Below are 20,735 nucleotides of genomic sequence, written 5' to 3'. Positions count from 1 at the left end.
TGTAACTGATTGAATATTAAAGTGAAACAGAGCATCCTGTTTTAAATCCTAACATTTTCTCAGTTGGATACGATTTACTGTGAAATCCTAATTTGCTGATAATAATACTCACCGCTAAAGTTGACAGTCAACCTTTTGATCTGCATGTTTCAAACCATTAAAATCATTTCACAAAAAAGTTGTGTGAAAACACTTCGATTCATTTGTTTCAGGCTTCCAGTAAATACAGTGTTGAGAGTGGGGATTCTCCAGCGTATCGTTCAAAGCAGCATTTCTGCTCAGGCGACTCCAAACTGTTTGTCCTGCGATGAACCGGCGACCTTCTTCAGCTCCGGCGCACTGCGATTGAATTTAAACACCAACATGGACAGAACAGTGGTTTCAGTGGAGGGAAAGTTTCTCTGACTAAACGTGACGATTGCGACTCTTTCAGCACGTTAGCCACATCGATGTAACCAGATCTGGTTCACAGACTGCTGACAGTCTCCAGGCTAAATTAGCAGCGGCAGCTCCCTGCCGCCCGCCTCCGGTGCCCGTTATAGACCATCTACAGACCTCTCAACATCAGCTCTGCGTTCTCCGAACGGCAGGCCGGCAGACTCTCAAAACTCGGAATAAAACAAACGGCACAGTTTTCCCAACAGACTCCAGTGCATTTTATTAGGTTTGCTCTAATGAACAGAAACTGCCTGCGAGGGGTAAAAAAAAAAGAAACAAAACAAGTGACGGATCTGATGAAGAAAACGTGTTCTGATTCGACAGACAGTTCACTTGATCGTGGCGAGTCGTGGCGTGAGATGGAGCAGGCGGAGTGACGAAGGGCGGAGCCTGACGCAGCAGGAGAGGGCGGCTCGCTCGCCCCCCCATCGCCGTGGTGATCGCTCACATGGCTTTGACTTTGATCTGCTTCATCTTCATCTGCTTCTTCTCGATCTTCTTCTGCTCGCGCCGCTGAGCTGCTTCCTGGGAGGAGAAAGGACGTTTTTTTAAGAAAAGCTCCCGGGCGTGTTTATTCTGCAGACATCAAGATCTCTGGGTTCAGACCTCCAGGCGGCGCTGCCTCTCCGGGTCTTCCTCATTCATGATCCTCTCCTTCTCGGCCCTCTTCTTCTCCTCGCGGCGGGTCTGAGCCGCCTCCTGACGCTGAGCGTGGGTCTGCTTCAGGAAGTTCTCCTCCACCCGGGCTCGGTTCCTGTCAGCCTTCTGTTTGCCCTGAAAACAACCGGAGAGATTACAACCGGAAGCAAACACGCCCGTCGCGTGGAGGAGCGGCGAGGAGCTGCAGTCCTCACCTCTCGGTTGAGGCGGAGCTTCTTCACTTTGTCGACACTGTAGATCACCATGTTCATGAGAGGAAGCAGACTGTCCATGTCTTTGGGAGACGTGTTGCCCATGCCAGGCACTGCAGCGAAAGAACATCCACAGCATGAAAACACAAGACAGACGTCGACCCGTCTGGTCCAGAGACGCTCAGGACGCTCACCGTTAAATGTAAACAGCAGAGTCTTCTTGGTCTCAGGCAGCTTTAAGGGTTGACCCTCCCTGGAAAACAACAGCACAACTGTTAGCCGAGAGCAGAAATCAGCAGCTGGAACAAGAATTAAAAAAAAAAAAAGCACCAAACTCACTCTTGCATAACTTTTGGACCAGAAAATTGGTCCGAGAAATGGATGGACTCGATCTTGTCGGCATGGTTGGTGATATAATGTACCATCTAAAAATACAGAGGAAGGAAGTGAAAGAGAAGCAGTTTTTTTCATGAGGAGTTCTCAGAACTTCAGAAACAGATCGACTGTAAGCGATGCCGCAGGTGTCACCTTGTTGTCCATCACACCGTCCGTGACCTCGCCCATCTCGCTCAGAATAGCCAGGGAGTCGGGGAGTCCATACTTGGCCCCAGACTTTGGCTTGTCGCCGCAGAACTCGCTCTGTTGTGGGGGAACGGCGGGAAGCAGGAAAGTGAGAGAGATGTGAGTTTAATTCACAAATACAGGAGGCAGAAGTGAAGAGAGGAAGCTACTCACCAGGTCCTGCATCTCCTTCTGCAGCCGGGCCATGGCCTTCTTCGTGCCCACGGCGAACACAAACGTGTCCATGTCCTCGTCGTTCAGGGTCACTTTGATTTGCTGAAAGAGAAACGCGCCGTCCGGGTGAGGCGGCATGTTTACAGCGGAGGTTCGGACTCGAGAGCGAACGGACGGCTCGTACCACTTGATCGCAGGCGGGCCGCATCATCCTGGCCAGAACGTTCAGCAGGTCCTGCCTCTTCAGGAACTGCAACACATTAACGTGAGGACACCACTGTCAAGTGGACCAGACTGCACAGTGAGGCAAGACCGAAGACTCAAAGCCAGAGTGGAGCAATACGAACAGCACAGGAGCGTCAAACACATTTCACTTCAACAGACACATGCAGGACAATTTCATCCTGAGTGTGTTCGACCAGTAAAATGCTGCCATAATAACCTATAAATTCAAACTTTAAAGATCTCTTTGCTGTGGTGCAGAGTATAACTGAAGAAAATCTTGATATTTCATCAAAAACAATGGAAAATGAAAAGTTTCAACATGAAGCCAACTTTAAAGAAACCTTTTTCCAAACTCATCCTAGCAGCATGATTCTGAGGCTAATGCTAGTTTGCCGGTCAGAGAGACGGAGAGGGCGAGGGGAAAGAAGGTCGCTTATTCTACACAGATCATTTAATAACATTACATGGAAAATCTGAACTAACCCAAATCAAACATCTGTATGTTACCTCTTTACTTCCTGTAAACCACTGAGTTCTATTGTTATTAATCATGAAAAGGTTGATATATGTTTAGTGTCGTGGTCAGAATTAGCATGTTGGCAAATACTTTAACTTATGGAGAAACGCAAAGCAGCTGAAAAAGTTTCTCTGCCCGTTGAAGGGTTCGATAATGTGGGAAAACACAAGGCGACGGTGGATACCTTGAGCTGGATCAGCATGCCTTCGCAGCAAACCCGCCCGGAGCACCACAGGTTGTAGATGTGCTCGTTCTCCTGGTTCAGCTTCCCGGTGCTCACGGCTTCTTTACTGGTGCCGTCGTCACCTGCACATTCCAACGTTTAACACCTCGTGTTAATCCAGGGAGGAGGAAGAGGAAGGAAGAGGAAGGCGGGCGCCGGCGCTCACCCACGAGGGCGAAGTTGCTCTCCAGCAGCTCCCGGTGGGAGTTGAACCAGGCGTGCGCCAGGCGGCTGTTCTTGTTCTTGCCGATGATGTAGTTCATGATGTAGGCCAGCAGGCCGGTCACCATCAGGATCTCCATGTAGTAGCTTTCCCAGCTGTTCTGCAGATGTGCTGGAACCTGCAGGCAAGCAGAGCCAATCAAACACAAATCAATGAAAATGTGTAATCTCTCCGATTTGCAGGCGAGTGACTCGGGTGTCAGAAAGGCATCAGGAATGCAAAAGGAAGCTCAGCCACAACATCAGTAGCATCCACAAAGAACTCTGACGGAGGAGAAATCGGCAGCTGGATCAGAAAATCACACCCAGCAGAAGACAACCTGCGCCTGAGGAGATTTCAGGAATAAGATTACCGTGTGGATTATAAGGTGGTCCTTCATGGAGTGGCTGGTTTTCTCCATGTCTCCAATCCCCTCAAACTCCTCCTGGTCATATTTGCTGAACATGTCTTGATCCTGAGGAGACACAAAAATGAATTAAGCCTCAATGATCACTGAAGGAGTTAAAAGTGAAATAAATGATATGGGAAAGACAAAAACACCAGTCAGTATTATTTCTACATAAAAAAGCTTCATATAGTTTCACATTTTACAGATGTCAAATAAATTCAAGGTGGAGACAGATTAGATTCTTTTTTTTAATAAATAATGAGCTGTACCTGTGTCTCTGAGTCTTCGAAGCCATCCTGACCGTCCTCGAGCTCAACAGTGGCTTCATCCTCGTCCTCGTCTTCGTCCGGCTGCGACGACATTGAGGCGCGAGGCGGGGGCGCCGTCTCCGCCTCGGCCGCCTGGTCGTCGTTCATGTCCTCAAACTCAGCGAAGTCGTTGTCGTCGAAGTCCGCCAGGTCCTCCCCGTCGTCGAAGTCGTCGTTGTAGCGTCCCCTGGAGACGGGGATGGCCAGGAGGACCAGGAGGGCGGGGATGAGGAGATACGCGCTCCGCATGGCGGGACCTGCAGGACACGGCGGGACGCAGAGTTGAGGCAACAGAAAGTGAAAATAAGGGCGAAGACAGAACGTCTGCAGGCAGGAGGCCAAAGCGCTCCATGTCCATGTTCTCCTTTTATTAATGTTTCAATACAAAAACAGACAGTTTCCATAACGCTGCCGTGTAAATGTGAAACTCTGCTGAAACAGAGAAACGATGCGTTTTCACTTCAAATGTAGCGACAAAGGAGGTCAAGACGAAAAATTTAAACAAGCTTATTTATAGACTGTGAGAGACAGAGAGATAAACCACAAAATAAACTCCCATGTACAGAAAGAACATGCAAACTCGACACAACGTAAAGGAGCAGATAACTAAGTTATGCAGAAAGTGCTGCAACATTTCAATTAAAAGTTTAGCGACAGCAACATTAAGTTCAACTGTAAAAGTCAGGGTGTATTTCAGATTCATCCTGAATTTTCACCTGAAAGTCAAACAACTCTACCTTCCTGTACTTAAACAATATCAATCTTTTTGATATCAGCGATCAAACACAACACTTGCTGTGATTCCTGTCAAATGAAAACGACAAATCTTAGTTGTGTGATCAAGAATGCAATAATCAAAACCACTGAGTCAGGAGGGAAAAATCATCCTCACGATTCAGAAAGTAAGATTATAAAATCGTTTGAAACTTCTGATCTTTGCAGGGAAAGGGGTTGTACACATCTTCACAACAACAGAAGTCAAATGTGAGTTTAATAAAAGGTTTTCTTTACTGACAGGGTAAACTAGCTAATGGCTTACTTTCCAAGTTAACCATTACTTCCTCCTGTAATGAGTCTCCAGGTGAAACGTCCTTCAAGGGACACTGCCCCCCCGGACTGACACTACCTGAAAAACAATGACTGAGATCACTTCCAATGAGACCAGACCTAAATGGCGACCGGACAGCATGGCCTGAAGTGACACAGTTACAGACCAGATCACCAACAAAACTTCAAACAGCCGAACTGAGTCAGTGAATCTGGAGTAACAGCTGACAGCTAAAATTAAGCACCGAGTTTAATTTCCCCAGACTTCTACACGATTTCAAAGTCCAAATTATCAATATGTCACACTCTGCGTATGTGGGATTAGCCCACAAGCTGTGATAAAGTCACTAAACCCCCCCCCCCCCCCCCATCACTTCTCCTTCAGCCAGGAGTAAATCTGGATTAGCATGCTAACAGTGGCTAACTAGCATACAGCTCGTCGTGTGAGCTACAATGAGAGCGCAAAATATCATTTTTAACCTTTAACATGTCAACAAAACGAAAGGAATGACACTAAAACATGCGGACAAAGCAGCCCAGCAGCTCACCTGCAGCCTCTCCGTGACAAGAACAACAGCGCTGGCTCAGATTGAGGACCGTCCTTGTGGGCCTGACGGCTAACAGCTAGCAAGCTAACGGACCGGAAGAGAGAGGAGACTTCAAAGTAAAAGTACCGGATAAGCTCACAAGTGCTTCAGTAGGAAAGTTTTATTTTGAAGGGCTCCGTCTTGACGCCCGTGACATTTAAATTAATACCAATTAATAACAACTATCTTTACCAATAGCACTACTTACACGACGATGATAATAATAGTATAATGGAAAGAAGACGTGTATTTAATAGCTAGAATAAAACTATTTGAAAACTAAAACGTTTTAAAATACCTTTCATACCGTTTATTTCTTAAAACTTTGTATTTCATCCAGCCTATGTGAATATATTATGCAACAAGATTAAAAAAAGTTAAAAATAACAAATTGAATACAATGTAACAAACATGTTTCTTCATACCTACTCGTATTATTACAATTCACAATCTACTGTGACACCCATATCTTTTCTTTACCAATAAATGGACCATCTTTGTAGAATCTTCCAGGCCTTTTGTTTGTGGCTCATTCTTGTGTTTTTCTACTTATATCTTTGTTTTCTTGACATTTTGTCTTTGCACAGATGTTTCTGTACGTTTTTCGACTTCAGCAGCGTTCACACATTTTTCATTTTTTGACTTGTGACTATGAAGCAGTTTTAGTGTCTTCCATCCAAAGATATGAGGGGGGTAAAGATTATTTCTGCCTATTTTTCACCTCTGCCAGAAATCACAGATAAAGTATGATGCCAAGGACTTTTAATACTTATAAAGATTGATTTATAACTAAATCTAACAAGCAAAAGAAGAGAAGTTCAGGATGCTGGCCAACTGCTTTGCTCAGGGCTCTGAGAATAAAGGACATGCTAAAATACTGACATGTATGATTTGAAAGATGTTTCCAACTAGTATTACTCCATTTAAATTGTCAGTGGGAAGATGCTATAAAAACTGATTTACAACTGAATTGTTCCATTCAGCGCTCAGCCAGTCCATTAGTTTGCGGGTGGTGTGTGACGAGCAGAGGCTTCTTTTAATGTTGAAAATTTGCCAAAACCCTTTTGTTAATCTGAAATCATACGGAAAATTGAAGAATAATGAACAGTTCCAAAAAACAGACTGTCATGTTTCACACATAATGCCACAACTACAAGATAATTCAAAGGAAAAAAAGGTGTTGTTATTTTAACTGAGACATAAAGCATGACATTAAAATAGCATGATAAAAGCAGCATGTATTACTTTAAAGCGATACTTCACATTTTGGCAAATTGGCCCATTTACCGCAATTATTTAGTCATTTCGAACAGTATACTTACTTTTTTTGTGAGGGCGAGCTGTTGTTTATTCAGAAGTGAGTCGGGGAAGGTTTTCGGGACGGACACAATGGAAGTGGACGGTATTTTTGTTCCCCCTCATCAACTCATCAAATACACAATCCAACAACCCCAAAACACTTCGTGGGCAAATTATAATCCACACATTCACTACGCTGTGGAACACCAACAATAATATTGTAGCGTTACGACACTGAAGCAAATACTGGGAACTACTTTTCTTTTGAAATCACTACGCCCAGACAAGTAGTTCCGTCGTAGCAATCTTCGCATAAACAACTCAATCTCGTAATTTTGCATTAATATTTCACAGCGTAGTGAATGCGCGGATTATAATTTGCCCAACAAAGTGTTTTGGGGTTGTTGGATTGTGTATTTGATGAGTTTGACGAGGGGGAACCAAAATACCATCCACTTCCATTGTGTCCGTCCCGAAAACCTTCCCCGACTCACCTCTGAATAAACAACAGCTCGCCCTCACAAAAAGTAAGTATACTGTTTGAAATGACTAAGAATTGCACTAAATGGGCCAATTTGCTAAAATGTTGAAGTATCGCTTTAACAACATTTTGCCAGATTGGGCCTTGGACTGAAGCACTTAGAGCATTGACAAACTCCTGCCCCTGGTCAGTCAGAATCCTCTTGGGGGCTTCAAATTAGAGGATAAATTTCATGGTAGACTGGTAAATTTCATGGTTTTTAACAGATAAACCTGTGGCGATTTGGTGAAGTAGTCCATCATGGCACAGATATACTTCTATCCATTGTCCGTGCATGAAAGCTGGCCAATGAGGTCCATCCTGACCAATTCAAATGGCTGAGAAACTTCAAATCAAAGAGATTTTTATATAAAATAGTTTACTGACACAAACTGCTTACAATAAAATTCAGAGTAGAAATATACATTGAGAGATATGAGATTTCAGAGATTTCAAAACTACTGTATGTGATATAAAAGGCAAACTGTATCTTCTTTAAAACCTTTTTAACATAAAACACAAGTCTTGTCCCGTTTATGTACATTTTTTTCCATTTTGGACACCTTTATTTCCATATATTCCTCAGGCTTTCACACCGCCAGACTGGCATGATGGGAAATCTGGTGATGCTGTGCAAAAGGCAAAGACAGCTTCTGAATGAACACACTTAAAGGTGCTGTAGGCAGGATTTCCGCATCTCCGCCATCTTGCTTAGGTTTACCTAAGCAAGATGGCGATTTGACCCATCTAAGATGGCGATTTGAAACCCAGCACAGCCAATCCTGTCCTGTTTTCTCTGACATCACGCCCTTAAGCAAGTTAAGCCCCTCCCACAAGAACGTGTGACGAACGCCCCTCGACCAATCACGGTTAGAGCCTCAGGGCTCTTCTGATTGGTCAAAGATACCTGGAGCTGTCAGATTCCTTTTCAGCTCAGAACAGAGACAGATGGAAATGCTGCGCCCTCGTGGTAGTGCAATTATGCTACACTCCTAAAGGATATCAATGGATACTCTAACATTTAATCCAAAGAAAACACAGAAAATTAGCATTGATTAGCAAAATCCTGCCTACAGCACCTTTAATGTTAATACCAGAGGAAAGAAAAAAATAGAGAAAACAAGGAAGGAGCTCCAGAGAAACTGTTATTTGGATGACATTCTATGCAGTTTGGACATAATGTGAACTTATCGTATTGGCCCGAATATAAGACGACTCCGATTATAACACGACCCCTATTTTTCAAAGATCATTTTGTGAAAAAAAAAAATGCTGAAGACAATAAGGTCACTCATAAAACAACTTTTTATTATACAATTATTATAAACTCAAAACTCACAACTTGAGGGTAACATTTCACGAGATATAAATGAAGAAAATACTACTACAGTATTGAATAAAAAATATATTCTCTTTCTCAAAATAAGAGAAAAAATAAGCAACAAATAAGAAAGCCTCAGGGGTCCAAACTGCATAAATGATGTAATAACTTTCCAGTTCTTCAGCTGAATCAGGCTCTGGTGGTGGACATTCCAGTCTGTCCGTTTTTCAGTGACATATTCACTCACCCTTCTATCAGTCTCTCTGAAGTGTCGCTCTCAGGACCACGGAAAGCTTTTCTCATAGTGTTAGCATTCTGTAGGCGTTTTTTCTGTGCTTTCCAATAAGAACGAGGCTCTGCTCCACCAGATCTCCTGGCGGCTTGGCAGTAGTTTGATGACTCTGCTGCGTTGATCACCATCAGTTTAAAGTTGGTATAACTTCGCCTCTGTTGTTTGCTCAGTTGTCCAGCGTTCAGCCCCTTTGTTCCAGATGATCCGCCATTTTTCATCAGGTCATTTGATCTCATTTCATCGCTCCACGCGCTCTCTGGTCAGTGATACTTTGGCTCCATCTAGCGGCGCGGATGCGTATTGACCATCTACCGTAAGTCCGCGATTATAACACGACCCCACTTTTGAGGATCCAATTTCTGGAAAAAAACATCGTCTTATATTCGGGCCAATACGGTACGTTCTTACTGACGTCTACCGTGTCGTCTCCCAGTAGGGTTTCTTAGGTGCCTGGTAAATGGTTAGTTTCTAAACATATAGACCTTTCTCTCTTAAGCTCGCTGATGAAGTCAGGATCTCTTTGTAATGATGTATTAGATCTCCAGCATTATTTCTTAGAGTAAATGACACTGCTGCATGATCACTGGTAACAGGATGGATTTTGATTTCTGAGATTTCCGTCATCATTGTGCTGCTAATCCACACATTTGTGTCCATTTTTATTGGTGGATTTTTTGAAACGTAGCCTCTTCAATAGCTCTTTCTACTCTTGCATCAGTCAGTAATCAGGTGCAGTTTTAAAACATTGGCACAGACGCAGAGGTTTTAGGCAATTAGAACAGTCGACTGGACGACCTACCCAAACTCACAACTAAGCCTATTACAGTGACGCACAGTCCTGCAAGAACGGCCAGCGCACATCCAAAAAGCAGACAAGGACACTGCTGCAGCTCTGACATCAGGCTGATCAACACTGACCTGCTACACGTAATCAAGGACGCCCAGAAGTCTGAAGCCTCTGATTCCTGAAACCATAAACAAACCAACAGATCTGATGAGGTGCTTTGTCCATTTTGGTAATCACAGAAGAGGAGCAGCAGAAAAACCTGGAGGCAAGGTGGAAAAAATGATTCTATCTCATTTATTGATCGGCGTCCACTGAGGTGTCATCTCAGAATGAGAGCTGTGGGGGAAACGTCCACTGTCAGGCCCTGCTTCAGCCGTCCGTCCATGTCTGCAGCTCGTCTGGATGCCTGGCAGGAGACTCTTCCTCTCAAGGAAATCCTTCACAAGGACATTCAGCCCCAGCTACTGCCTGCCGATCAGAGGGAGTGAACAGGAGATCAATAACAGTAATCTGGAAACGGGGAAAAAATAACTCCGTCGAATGAGTGACGGCAGTTTTGGTTGTCCACAAAAGTTTAAAAAAAAGCTTTTCTTCGCCACTCATCAGATCAGATCTGTCTTTATGCTGTTTCCCAGTTACATGTGCATCTCCAAAATTTAAAAGTTAATTATTTTGTCAATTATTTGTAGGGCTGTCAAATGATTAAAATTTTTAATCAGAATTAATCACCAGCTTACAAATTAATTATTCATGATTAATCACAAATAATCGCAATTTCCAACTATGTCTGAAATATACGCTTTTTTTCCTGTATTGCATTAGCAAAAAAACGACAGGACATGATTATATATATTCAACACGAGATGTGTTTTATATTGAAGGCTCCGAATAAAACAAATATTCAAAAAACTAAAACATGCACACCGTAACATAATGTCTGTGTGTGTAGTGTATTTGTACGTGCTCCGCGCGTCGCCGCACCGCTTCTCATGATGCGCATGCGTTAAAAATTTTAATGAGATTGATTACATAAATTAATTAACGCCATAACGCGTTATTTTTGACAGCCCTACTTAATTTTTAACTTTTTTTTTTTATTGGTCTATTTGGGGCAGAAGAGTTCAAACCACTCAATCCTATCATGCAGTCAGCGTGCATCAAACTGCAGACAAGCAGCATTCCGCCTTAAATATAGACGCATGATGTGACAGAATGTGTTTGTTTCTGTGGTAAATCACTGAAGCACTGCGGCCCGTTGTGGCTGTGACCTCTGGATGCTTTTTCAGTGTGAAAGGTCATCAAAAAGAACACTCATCAAAGCTGCAAACCTGAAACCAGTTTGTAGAAGCAACTGCAAATAACAGAAACATACTGCTTTGGACGTGAGCACAATATTTAATATTGTGTTTTTTCTGCAAAGAAATGATTTATGGAGAAAACTTGTGTTGAGTTAACCTGATCATCAGCTGATGTTCAGGGCTGAAAGATGAGACGTGATACTCGGTTCTTCCTCATGAGCAGATCATGTGTTTCTGGTAGTTAAATCCCAGGGCCCTGCTCTGGGAGGACTATGATTGTTTAAAGCTCAGTATGATGAAGACTGAGTGACTCGGCAGCAGACTGTTGGTAAGGATTAGGTATAGATTACAGATTATCTCTGCTTCTTGTTGTCGCGGCTCCAGGAAGGTCAGACTGAATGCCTGCTGCCGGTCTATTATTGAGCGCCGTCTGCACCGCCTGCAGGCGGGAGGCCTCGCTCCCTCCGTCAGGTGTCACTGACGTATGCTGGCACTCGGCAGAGTCTGAGGGATTTTCAGGAGTAGATAAAGAGCCCACGTTTGGAGGGGGAAAGGCGGACAGACAAGGAAGAGCGGTGAAGAACGCAGCAGTGAGGATGGAGCCCGTCGGCCATACTGCGGACGCCGCCGACGCCTGCCTGAACAGGCGCGGCGCCATCAGGTTTGTGACCAAGCGGGGAGCCTCGTCGCAGTTCGTGGGGAGCACCATCGTCATCTTGTCCACCTACGCCGTCGCCGCCCTGAGCATGAACCTGTGGAAAACATCCAGGAGCGACGGATGAGACCCAACGGGAACTAGCCGAGCGGCCGGGATGAAGGAACGACCTTCAGTCCATCCGTCCGACCGTCCGGGGAGGATGTGAGCTCCACGGGAGGCGCTGATGCTGATGAAGGGGTTTCTGTGAACGGAGAGCAGCGGGGTCCGTGCAGTGCCGTCAGCTGACCACAGGATGGAGGAGTGGGACTGCCTCAGGGTCTGAGCTGAGCGCTGAGAAATGACTGAGCACATTCCTCCAGAGCAGGAAACCACGGACGCTCAAGACTCCGTGGCGCTCGATGGATGAGTGTTGACACTGTTGTCTCACCTGCATGTTTCTGTGACAGACCTCATAAAGTTGCCTTTAAAATCTATCTGTGTGGTTGTGATGTCAAGAAGTCTGTCCCTTCACTTGTCATTACAGAAATAAATGACAGGAACAAAAAAAATCCCTGCGACCTGAAACACTGACTGAGTGAATGTTGAAACGTCTGAGAGCAGATTTCTCTCTGTGGCTTGAATTGATTTGCTGTCGGCCCCTGATTACATCGCAAGAGCTCAGACACAAAGGTCACAGCAGGTTGGAGGACAGAAATAAATAGATAAACGATTTAAAGGGAAAGAGCAGTTTCAGCCAAGGTCCTTCATTAGATAACTGTGGAGAAACCAGGGGGGGGGGGGGGGAAGAGGGCCTGAATGGAAGTTCAGTCTATCTCCATTCATGCTAACAATCACAGAGGTGAACGCTTCAAACATCCATTCATTCATTCATTCATTCATTCTTCCATCCACCTCAATAAACTACAACACTATCGAATGCCCAGCTCGGTATTTGACCAATTGACATTTCTTTCAACTGAAGTTTCATGAAGCGGGACCTTCTGCTGGGAGCAGCTCCCAAACTCACTCCAGCAGCTTCATTCACCAGCAGATGTTACAAAGTGACACGACTGCAGCTGAGTGTCCTCAACATGCTGGAGAAGCAGGACAATATATTATAATCCAGAATTCATCAGGACCCAAACATGTTCTCCAATAATCGTCTCCGGAATGTAACACAACCAGACAAACAGTTCAGACACAACAAATGAATGGAGATGTTACAGAGGAGGCACATGACTGCAATCAAGGATAATCAGACACAGCTCCAGTAAACGAGACTGAAAATGGACAGAAAATGACAAACTAAACTCAGAGCAACATGAAAACTGAGGAGATGAGGGAAAAATGAGGCAGTTCATGAGGAAAACAAGGCAAGCACAAGCGAAAATATCAACATGGTGACAGGATCCCTCACCCCTCGATCAGACTGAGGATCCATTCGCACTAAAAAGAAATGAAACCTTCTGAGAATGGGTCTCCGTGTGGAACGTTTTTGAAAACACTCCGACTCTCACAACCTTTCGGAGACACTCAGAGACGCTGCTACACCTCGGCTGTGTGAGGAACAGCTCCCACTAGTGGCCGACATGAAGCCTGCATGTTTCTGCCGTTTCCATGAAAACAAACGTTGTTTTCAGAAACTACCCCAACTCTCTGCGGTGAAGCGGAGCCTCAGATCGCCCCTTTCTTTTCCCTTTGAGAATTTCCATGGAATGAAACTGAGCAGTGTGTTAAAAAACCGTCGGACGGCCACTAAATAGGTCAGTGCTGACAATCAAAGAGGCTCCCATGGGTTGACAGGAATGTCAGTTAGTGAGGTCAACAGGCCCGGCGGCGCGCCTGCCAGCCGCAGGCCGTCCCCAAGTCTCAGAAGCAGGTGGCGGCTGACCCTGCTAAATGAACGATGAGGGTACACAGAGAGCGGCGATGGCCCCGCTTTGTTCCTCCCTCATTCTGTTCCCGGAATAGCTCCGGAACAAAGGATATCGTTATTCTTCCTCTAATTACTCGATGAAGAGCGGTTTTTGTCGCCTCCTCGCTCCTGCGCCTCCCCCCCCAGAAATAAAGTGTTCTGCGGCGAAGACCCTCGCTCGTTACGAAACCGTCTGGTGGCCGGCGGGCCCGGGCGAGCCCCCGTTCCCTCTGGAGTGGATTCTCCGCCGAGACGTGTTCATCTGGGTTATTTAATGGCCAATCTGCTGGTCGGTTCATGTTTCTGTTGCCAAAAACAATTATGTCAAGACATGTCCCCAATTTTGCAGCCCGGGCTTTTAGGCGGGTGTATCTAGGCCACAAGACGCTCTCCATCTGCTCCCTGCGTGGTGAAAAGCCTTGGGAGGGCATTCAGAGCCACACAAGCATCCAGCCAGGGATTAGGTGGCACGGCACGGCCACGGCACGGCAGCCAAGGGGAGGTGAGATTAAAAGCCAGGAGCAGGAGCAGGAGCAGGAGCAGGACACACTGAACCGCCGCCGAGCTGGGGGTGGGCCGGCGCTCGGGTCTGATGACCTGGACTGGAGGTTCAAGACACAACAACACCTCCGCCATTTTTCTATATGGATGGACGACGTCCTGAAATGACCTTCTGCTTCCATGATGTCAGAAGACGAAAAAAGATAATCAATCCATCTTAACACCATCAATTAGCTGAAATGGTTTTATTTCATTCTAATTGGTCTGTGTCCACTTCCACTGCTGAAATGGAATTTAGTTCTAATACAGATTAGCGAAAGATAAACATGATCCGACGCCGATGGTTCACACCAGCTGAAGCTTTGGTCCTTTCCAGTGTTTTGTTAAAGGTTCCTGTTTTCAAGAGTCTCTTTACACGACAACAGTGCTCAGAGTATTAAACCAAACATCAGCCAACGTTTAGCTGAAGAGGAGATGAAAAGGCGGCGAACATGACAACGCTGTGAGGGGGAAAGGGGTTCTGCAGACAACGAATCACGATTCACCGACGGTGAGTGAAAGACGAGCTGAAGTGACCTCTGTGGGCTTTTTTTTTTTGCAACAGGCAGAGATTTGTGTTCTCTGTCCTCAGCAGATCACGCAGTATTAAATCTTGCCTGAACCTCAGTGAGAGAGGATGGAGGAGGAGAGGAGGAGGAGGAGGAGAGGAAGGACAGGTGTGACTCAGCATCACCTGTGATGGAGGCCAGGAGCAAATCTCCACCTGGGAATTCATTTTGTTTTCAGCCCCTCGGTCTGCAGCAGGACTTGGACTGGACGGGAGGAAAGCTGTCAGCAGGGAGGATTTGGTAAACATCCTATTGGGAGATTAAAAGGAGGGAGCCCGGTCCGTTCAGAAGCGGGAGGGGGAGGAGAGGGAGGAACCCCAGCATGGGGCAGAGGGAGGGGGCGAGCCGCCCGCTGGAGGAGGCTGAAATGTCTTCATATAAACCGGTGACAAAGTGGCGAGCAGCGGCCCCCGGGCAGCGGAGCGCAGGACACACGCACACCGGACACCGAGCCGCCAGGAGCCGCCAGGAGCCGCCGCGTCCAGCGCCGCACGCCGGGAACCGAGCGCAGAGCCCGGCCGCCGATCCGCACCGAGAGCCGCTCTCCACCGACAGGTACCGGACGAAAAACAAAAACACCGCGCATCCATCAGACGGACAGGACACCGTCTCCTGCTGATCCGAGGAAGGAAACCTGCTTACATAATAACCATGAAACATCCGCCGCTCTTTCATATTAAACTTTTTAAAAGTCTCAATCGTGAATCCAAAACATTTACATCCACGACGTTATTTAAGGCTTTTAAAAGTCTTTAATTGTGCGACATCTTGTATTTTAACCCAGCGCTCTGTTATTTTAGTCGATTAATCGTAAAAAAAACGACAAAATTGACAAAATCCTGTTTCGTTTTTTTCTTCTTTTCACAGATTATATGTAAATCTGGGATTAATTAAGGCAGCCAAACGTTCCGTGTGACACCTGGAAAAAAGTCCCTTTTTTTTTGTTATTATTACATAAGTGATGAAACTTAGAAAAAGCTTATTTATACATTTATCAGACGTTTATTTATTTTCACTGTAAGTAAGATATTTTCCAAATTGGCATCAATGCCACAGTAGTTAAAATTTTTGGATTTTAATAATTTGTATGTTTGCTTGTTTTAAGCATTTTCACACTTTTCCCTGGAAAAGCTATTTTTCTTTTTTCAATTTAACAATCTTTGCTGCCATCACCATTTATTGGGGTATATTAAACCTTTTCATTCATTCCCTATGACTTTGGGAGTTTGGGGGGTTAATGTTATTTAAAAACTCTGCTTTCGGGGCTTCTCCTCCGCTGTTTGTTTCCTATCTGTATTTCCGTCTTAGTGGGTCACAGCGTGTGTCTGTCGGGCGCGATCAGGACCGGCGCGTCCGGCGCCCTGCGTCCGTGTCCAACAGATTTGTGTAATTCTGTGTTATGTAGGCTCCCACATCCTGCAGCCGCCTGTCAGATTAAACGACGGCGCATGTCATCCATCCCAGCACGGCGCCCCAGTCCCACCTAATTAGGCTCACCCCGAGTTGTAGGTCACACACGCAGGCCTCGCCCTGACCTGCAGGTCACCCAACGCCGGGTGAGCACGCGCACCCTGAGCCCTGCGGCGCTCTGACGGCGCCTTCAGTGTGTTTGGGCGGCGAGGACGCAAGCTTTGATGTGGTGTTCACCGCAGGGTTCCTGTTTGGACTCATCACGCCGACCCTCTCCTCCAGAGATGGCCGCCACCGCCACCGCCACCGCCACCGCCCCCCGTCTGCTCCTCCTGTGCCTCTCTCTGGCGGCGGCTCTGATAGGAGGCATCCGCTCTGAGGGGGTGTGTCTTCAAGATGGGAAGCACAAGGCGGCGCCCGGCCCGGAGCCTCACCTGAGCGAGTGTGGGATGTACGCCGACAGTGAGTGACCCCCTCTCCTGACAGTCACAGGTGGAAGACCTCCAGGTAAACCTGCCGGTTTGTCTCTGCTGCCGACAGACAGCTGCTGCTCTGAGGAGCACATCCAGGACGTGTCCTACCTTCCCTCTGCCAGCAGCAAGAACGAGCCCTGGGACAAGTGTGGACCGCTGAGCGCCGAGTGAGTCTGGTCCTCCAGTCTGATGCTTCTGCTGCTGGCTCACTGCAGTGTCCGGGCTGCCCCTCATGAGGTTCCTGCAGGGTCTAGTCTTAAAATGAATGAATGAAACAAAGAGAAGCTTTACTCTTGTCGGAGGATTCAGGCTTGTTGTTTCTTTGAATGGTTTGCTTGAAGCTTCATCGGGTTTCTATTGTCTGAAAAAGAAAAAAAAAACTATCAGTGAACATGTACGGCCTCGCCAAGGGTCAAATTTTTACTATCGAAGGAATCATTAAAGACCAAAACTGTGAAAAGAAATAATTGGAGTGATGAGAAGCAATATGGAAGGACTGTGGTTTAATTCCAGCTCTGCTTGTTACTGGATCCTCGAGCTGGGTGTCAGCGTCATGGAGGTTATCCTAGTGATACGCGTTCCCTCCAAAGCTTCTCCTCAGCCGTGTGACGTTGGCTTTCTGTGGGACGAACGGCACAACACTCCAGAGGGTCGCTGGCTCCACGAAATTCATCCCCGAAAGGCTGCTGTGGACGAACAGAGGAAACGTCAGAATCCACTGTTCAGTTTGTCACTGCAGCCGCAAACCTAATCAATAACACTGAATTGAAAGAGGGATTGAGCGAGTGTTAAGATAGCGGTTCTCAACATGCGGGGCGCCCTTCCTGCGGGGGTCACCAGAGAGCAGCAGGAGGCTGCGTCGCGCTCGTCAGGTACGTCTGTGTGAACCGACCTCCGTCCGTCTCCTCAGGTGTGAAGGCTTCCTGAAGAGGGTCTCCTGTTTCTACCGCTGCTCCCCGGACGCCGCCCGCTGGCCACACCCCCAGCGCCGCTCCTACATCCAGGCCGTGCCGCTGTGCCACAGCTTCTGCCGTGACTGGTGAGCGCGTCAGTATATGGTGTTTGCATGTTCCACCTGTGCGTACGTCAGTTTTCTTTGGGCACTGTTCTTTCATCTCGCCTTACACGTTCTCAAGTGAAAACGCAAAACTTTCGTCGCATTTTGGGTGCCTGTTTTCACAGCAACACAACTCGGAGACGACGAAAATGCAGCTTTTTGAGAACTGCTCGCAAGGTGGAACTTTCTGTGAACACCGTCTCCGGAAACAGGGGAAAACAGCTCCCTGAAAACACTCGGGCTCCGTCTCCATGGAGACGTGGTCACTGCACATGTTCACCACAGTGCATGCTAACGTCCTCACTGTTCATGTCTCTCTGCATGAAGTGTTACAGAAACAAACAACAGCGCCCCCTAGCGGCCCAGCATGAACACTAACATCATTTTCAGCGTTTCTACCATTTCCGTGTTAACGGGCATCTTTTTCAAAATGTTGCCGTGCGAAAGCAAAATTTTTTGAAAATGCAAAAACAATGCGTTGTAACTTGACTTCATAATCATAATTCAGAAGAGAACTGGGATAAACAAATTAACAGTTTGATGTTGTGTCTTTCTACTAAATGGTAGATGAACTCAAACATACTTATGTGTTCGAAGTCACTTCAAGGAGATGATTATATTTTTACAACTGACATCATTTCGTGTTGAATTTCGTGTTGGATTTAACCTTCAGTTGATAGTTAACAGCACTATAATTGATCTGATGTCGTTTTCTTCCATTTAAGCTTCAGATTCTTTTGAATAGTTCAATTTACGGCCTGTAGAAGCGACAAACGTAACTCCAGTTGTAGGGATGTGGACTGTGTCTACATGAACACATTTAGATTTCTGACTCAGATCCACATGAGTGCTAACCACTGCACCACCGTGCCGGACAACGGAAACGAGATCAAGAAATACAATAATGGAACCATCAGTTCATTTATCCAGTGCTGCCAAAAGCTGGTCACTTCAGTCACTCAAGAACGGCAGAAGCTCCATTATTTGACGCATGATCTCTGGTTCTTCAGGTTTGATGCCTGCAGGATGGACCTGACGTGCGCTCGTAACTGGGCCAGAGACCCCCGGGGACAGAACTGCACCGGAACCTGTGTCCAGTACCAGCAGGTAGGACTTCAGCGGTTCAGGAGTCCATTCCTGCCTGCAGGATGTGAAGCAGTAACATTCACTGAAGATCAAACTCTTTCATAATGTCTAACAGGCTTTTAAGATTCATTAAAAAAAAAAAAATCGTTATTCTCAAGAATAGCAAGATTTCAAATCTCACAGCAGAACAGACAAGTCTGATCATTTCGTTTTTCATCAGCACCGTTAAAAATGGATTTACATTTTTGAGGATCAGGACACATATAAAAAATAACCATCTGGAGTCGGGAGCTGTGATTGAGATTGTGGAGCTTCGCCGCCTGTTTGAGCGAGATGTGAGCGGAGCACGGCGGCGCCCGGGCTGAGGCCCCGAGGCGAATCCGAGGGTCCAATCCCACCGGCTGACCTCCGGTTTTGTCATTTGGAGTTGCACATGGGCAGGTATGAAGGTCAGAAAGTGTGTCACAGTGTGCCGGCGGGCGAGCGGCGGGCGGCTGTGGGCTGGAGCGTGAAAAGGCTCGGCCTTGCTTCAGCGGGCAGGGGCCAGCTGGGTGATTTAAAGAGAGCCGGAGCGCTGGTGTGCAGCTGAGCCCGCCAGCGAACACACACACTGTCACACACACACACACACGACGCTCCGTCTCAAACGTACGGCACGCGGGATGAAGCGGCACCACGGAGCTAAAGCAGCCACGAGGCCCATGAAACGCAGGGAACCGAGACGATTTCCAGCAGAACCTGAAGCTTCGGCTCAGTTTCCAGAGAGAAGAGTCTCTGCATTCAGCACATTCAACCAACCGGCCCCTCTCTGAGCCGAGCCCGCCTCTTCCAGAGGTCGCAGCGGTCACGCTTCACTTTCGCAGTGAGAGATTTCACAGCGAGCCGCCTCCCTCGCCGGCCACCGCGGACGAGCTCGCGCTCCTGGAAGCTGAACTGCAAACACCTCTCCGTCGTGGCATCAATCACCCCCCTCAGCTCCGGGCGTTTCACCTGCTGGGTGGAAACTCCGAGTCGGGCTGCGTCTTCAGAATAAATAGACACCGGAACGGACGGGATTAGGAAATGCTGACTGCGTTGGACGCGAATTTGCATAGAAACAAGCTAATACATTTAAAAGGCAGCGAACGCACATCCTGTGCATGCTGAAACCCCCTGGCACTCGGCGCCTCGCTCTCTTTTTGTGCTCATTGGACATTCTTTGGCCAGCCAAGGTCTGGTTTATCTCGGCTTTAGACATTTTCTGCTGCCGGTTTGTGGGAATGAGGTTACGCCTGCAGCAGGAAACACATCTCCTGCAGAAGCAGCGGATCAGACCCAGAGAACGATACCAGCAGAAACGAAGTGATGGATTACACAGGTACTTAAAATTAGCTGCAGACCACATCTCGTTGATACGCCTCTGAAAAGTAGCAGTGTGGTTAGAAAATCACTGAAAAAGTCTCAATGTGAATTTTCTGCTGTAATCTGATTACTTTCCTCCAAAGTGAGCCAAGAAATACTGAAATATCTTAAATTTCATAGAGCAAGAAGCAGATCTACCTGATAAACCTCAAACAGGACTCGATCAGGAAACCATGTGAGCCTTCAGGGGGTCCAGAGGTCACTGGATCAAGTCCCTGAGGTGTCGTGGGACCAATCCGACAGCTGTGAGGAAAGAATTTCCCCACCTGAAGACCCCCACAGACGAGTCGGCCCTCGCTGCTCACCGGTGGAGCGTGAAGCTGGAAGTTGTTGAACTAATTAGTTTGTGGTAACTTTACACAAACAAAAGAGGCTTATTATTGTCTCGATGGTAATCTTTCTAAGTGGTTTAGGCGCCTAAGCTGAACCAAGAAGTGGCCGTCAGGTCATGTTTGTTGTTGACATGCCGGTCAGGATCCGGGTGTTTGGTCTGAATCAATAACTGCTCAATATGTGAGCTTTAATGTCACATGTGAAAAGGCTCTATATTCTGGAGGGAATCACTGAAAGGATATAAAATACCGCTGA

At 46.7% G+C, this 20,735-nt stretch overlaps 2 protein-coding genes across 2 annotated transcripts; one reads left to right on the top strand and one right to left on the bottom strand.

Moving 5' to 3' along the window:
- Positions 1–642: 642 nt before the first annotated feature.
- LOC115387626 (coiled-coil domain-containing protein 47) lies at positions 643–5,570 on the bottom strand. Its single transcript, XM_030090417.1, has 13 exons — positions 5,504–5,570; positions 3,870–4,165; positions 3,565–3,666; positions 3,156–3,330; positions 2,951–3,072; positions 2,209–2,274; positions 2,025–2,126; positions 1,818–1,928; positions 1,629–1,714; positions 1,484–1,542; positions 1,293–1,402; positions 1,045–1,212; positions 643–963 (listed from the first exon to the last, which is right to left on the bottom strand). The coding sequence occupies exons 2-13, from the start codon at positions 4,155–4,157 to the stop codon at positions 883–885; spliced, it is 1,470 nt and encodes a 489-aa protein (XP_029946277.1). The 5' UTR covers positions 4,158–4,165; positions 5,504–5,570; the 3' UTR covers positions 643–882.
- A 9,472-nt stretch (positions 5,571–15,042) lies between these two features.
- LOC115387445 (riboflavin-binding protein-like) lies at positions 15,043–19,335 on the top strand. Its single transcript, XM_030090155.1, has 6 exons — positions 15,043–15,275; positions 16,444–16,592; positions 16,671–16,770; positions 17,514–17,642; positions 18,671–18,767; positions 19,174–19,335. The coding sequence occupies exons 1-6, from the start codon at positions 15,043–15,045 to the stop codon at positions 19,333–19,335; spliced, it is 870 nt and encodes a 289-aa protein (XP_029946015.1).
- Positions 19,336–20,735: the final 1,400 nt, after the last annotated feature.

The sequence above is a fragment of the Salarias fasciatus genome, chromosome 4 (assembly GCF_902148845.1).
Source record: "Salarias fasciatus chromosome 4, fSalaFa1.1, whole genome shotgun sequence".
Classification (NCBI taxonomy): domain Eukaryota; kingdom Metazoa; phylum Chordata; class Actinopteri; order Blenniiformes; family Blenniidae; genus Salarias; species Salarias fasciatus.
Note: the sequence above shows the minus strand (reverse complement) of the source record. Positions and strands in the feature narration are given on the sequence as shown.

Bases quoted from the DNA above. Each gene is read 5' to 3' on its own strand.
- LOC115387626 (XM_030090417.1), bottom strand. From the start codon at position 4,157: ATGCGGAGCGCGTATCTCCTCATCCCCGCCCTCCTGGTCCTCCTGGCC. The intron at 2,275-2,950 runs GTATCCACCGTC...AATGTGTTGCAG, and splicing joins GCATGCTGATCCAGCTCAAG to TTCCTGAAGAGGCAGGACCT. The intron at 1,929-2,024 runs GTGAGTAGCTTC...CCCCCACAACAG, and splicing joins AGAAGGAGATGCAGGACCTG to AGCGAGTTCTGCGGCGACAA.
- LOC115387445 (XM_030090155.1), top strand. From the start codon at position 15,043: ATGGGGCAGAGGGAGGGGGCGAGCCGCCCGCTGGAGGAGGCTGAAATG. The intron at 17,643-18,670 runs GTGAGCGCGTCA...CTGGTTCTTCAG, and splicing joins CACAGCTTCTGCCGTGACTG to GTTTGATGCCTGCAGGATGG. The intron at 18,768-19,173 runs GTAGGACTTCAG...TGTCATTTGGAG, and splicing joins CCTGTGTCCAGTACCAGCAG to TTGCACATGGGCAGGTATGA.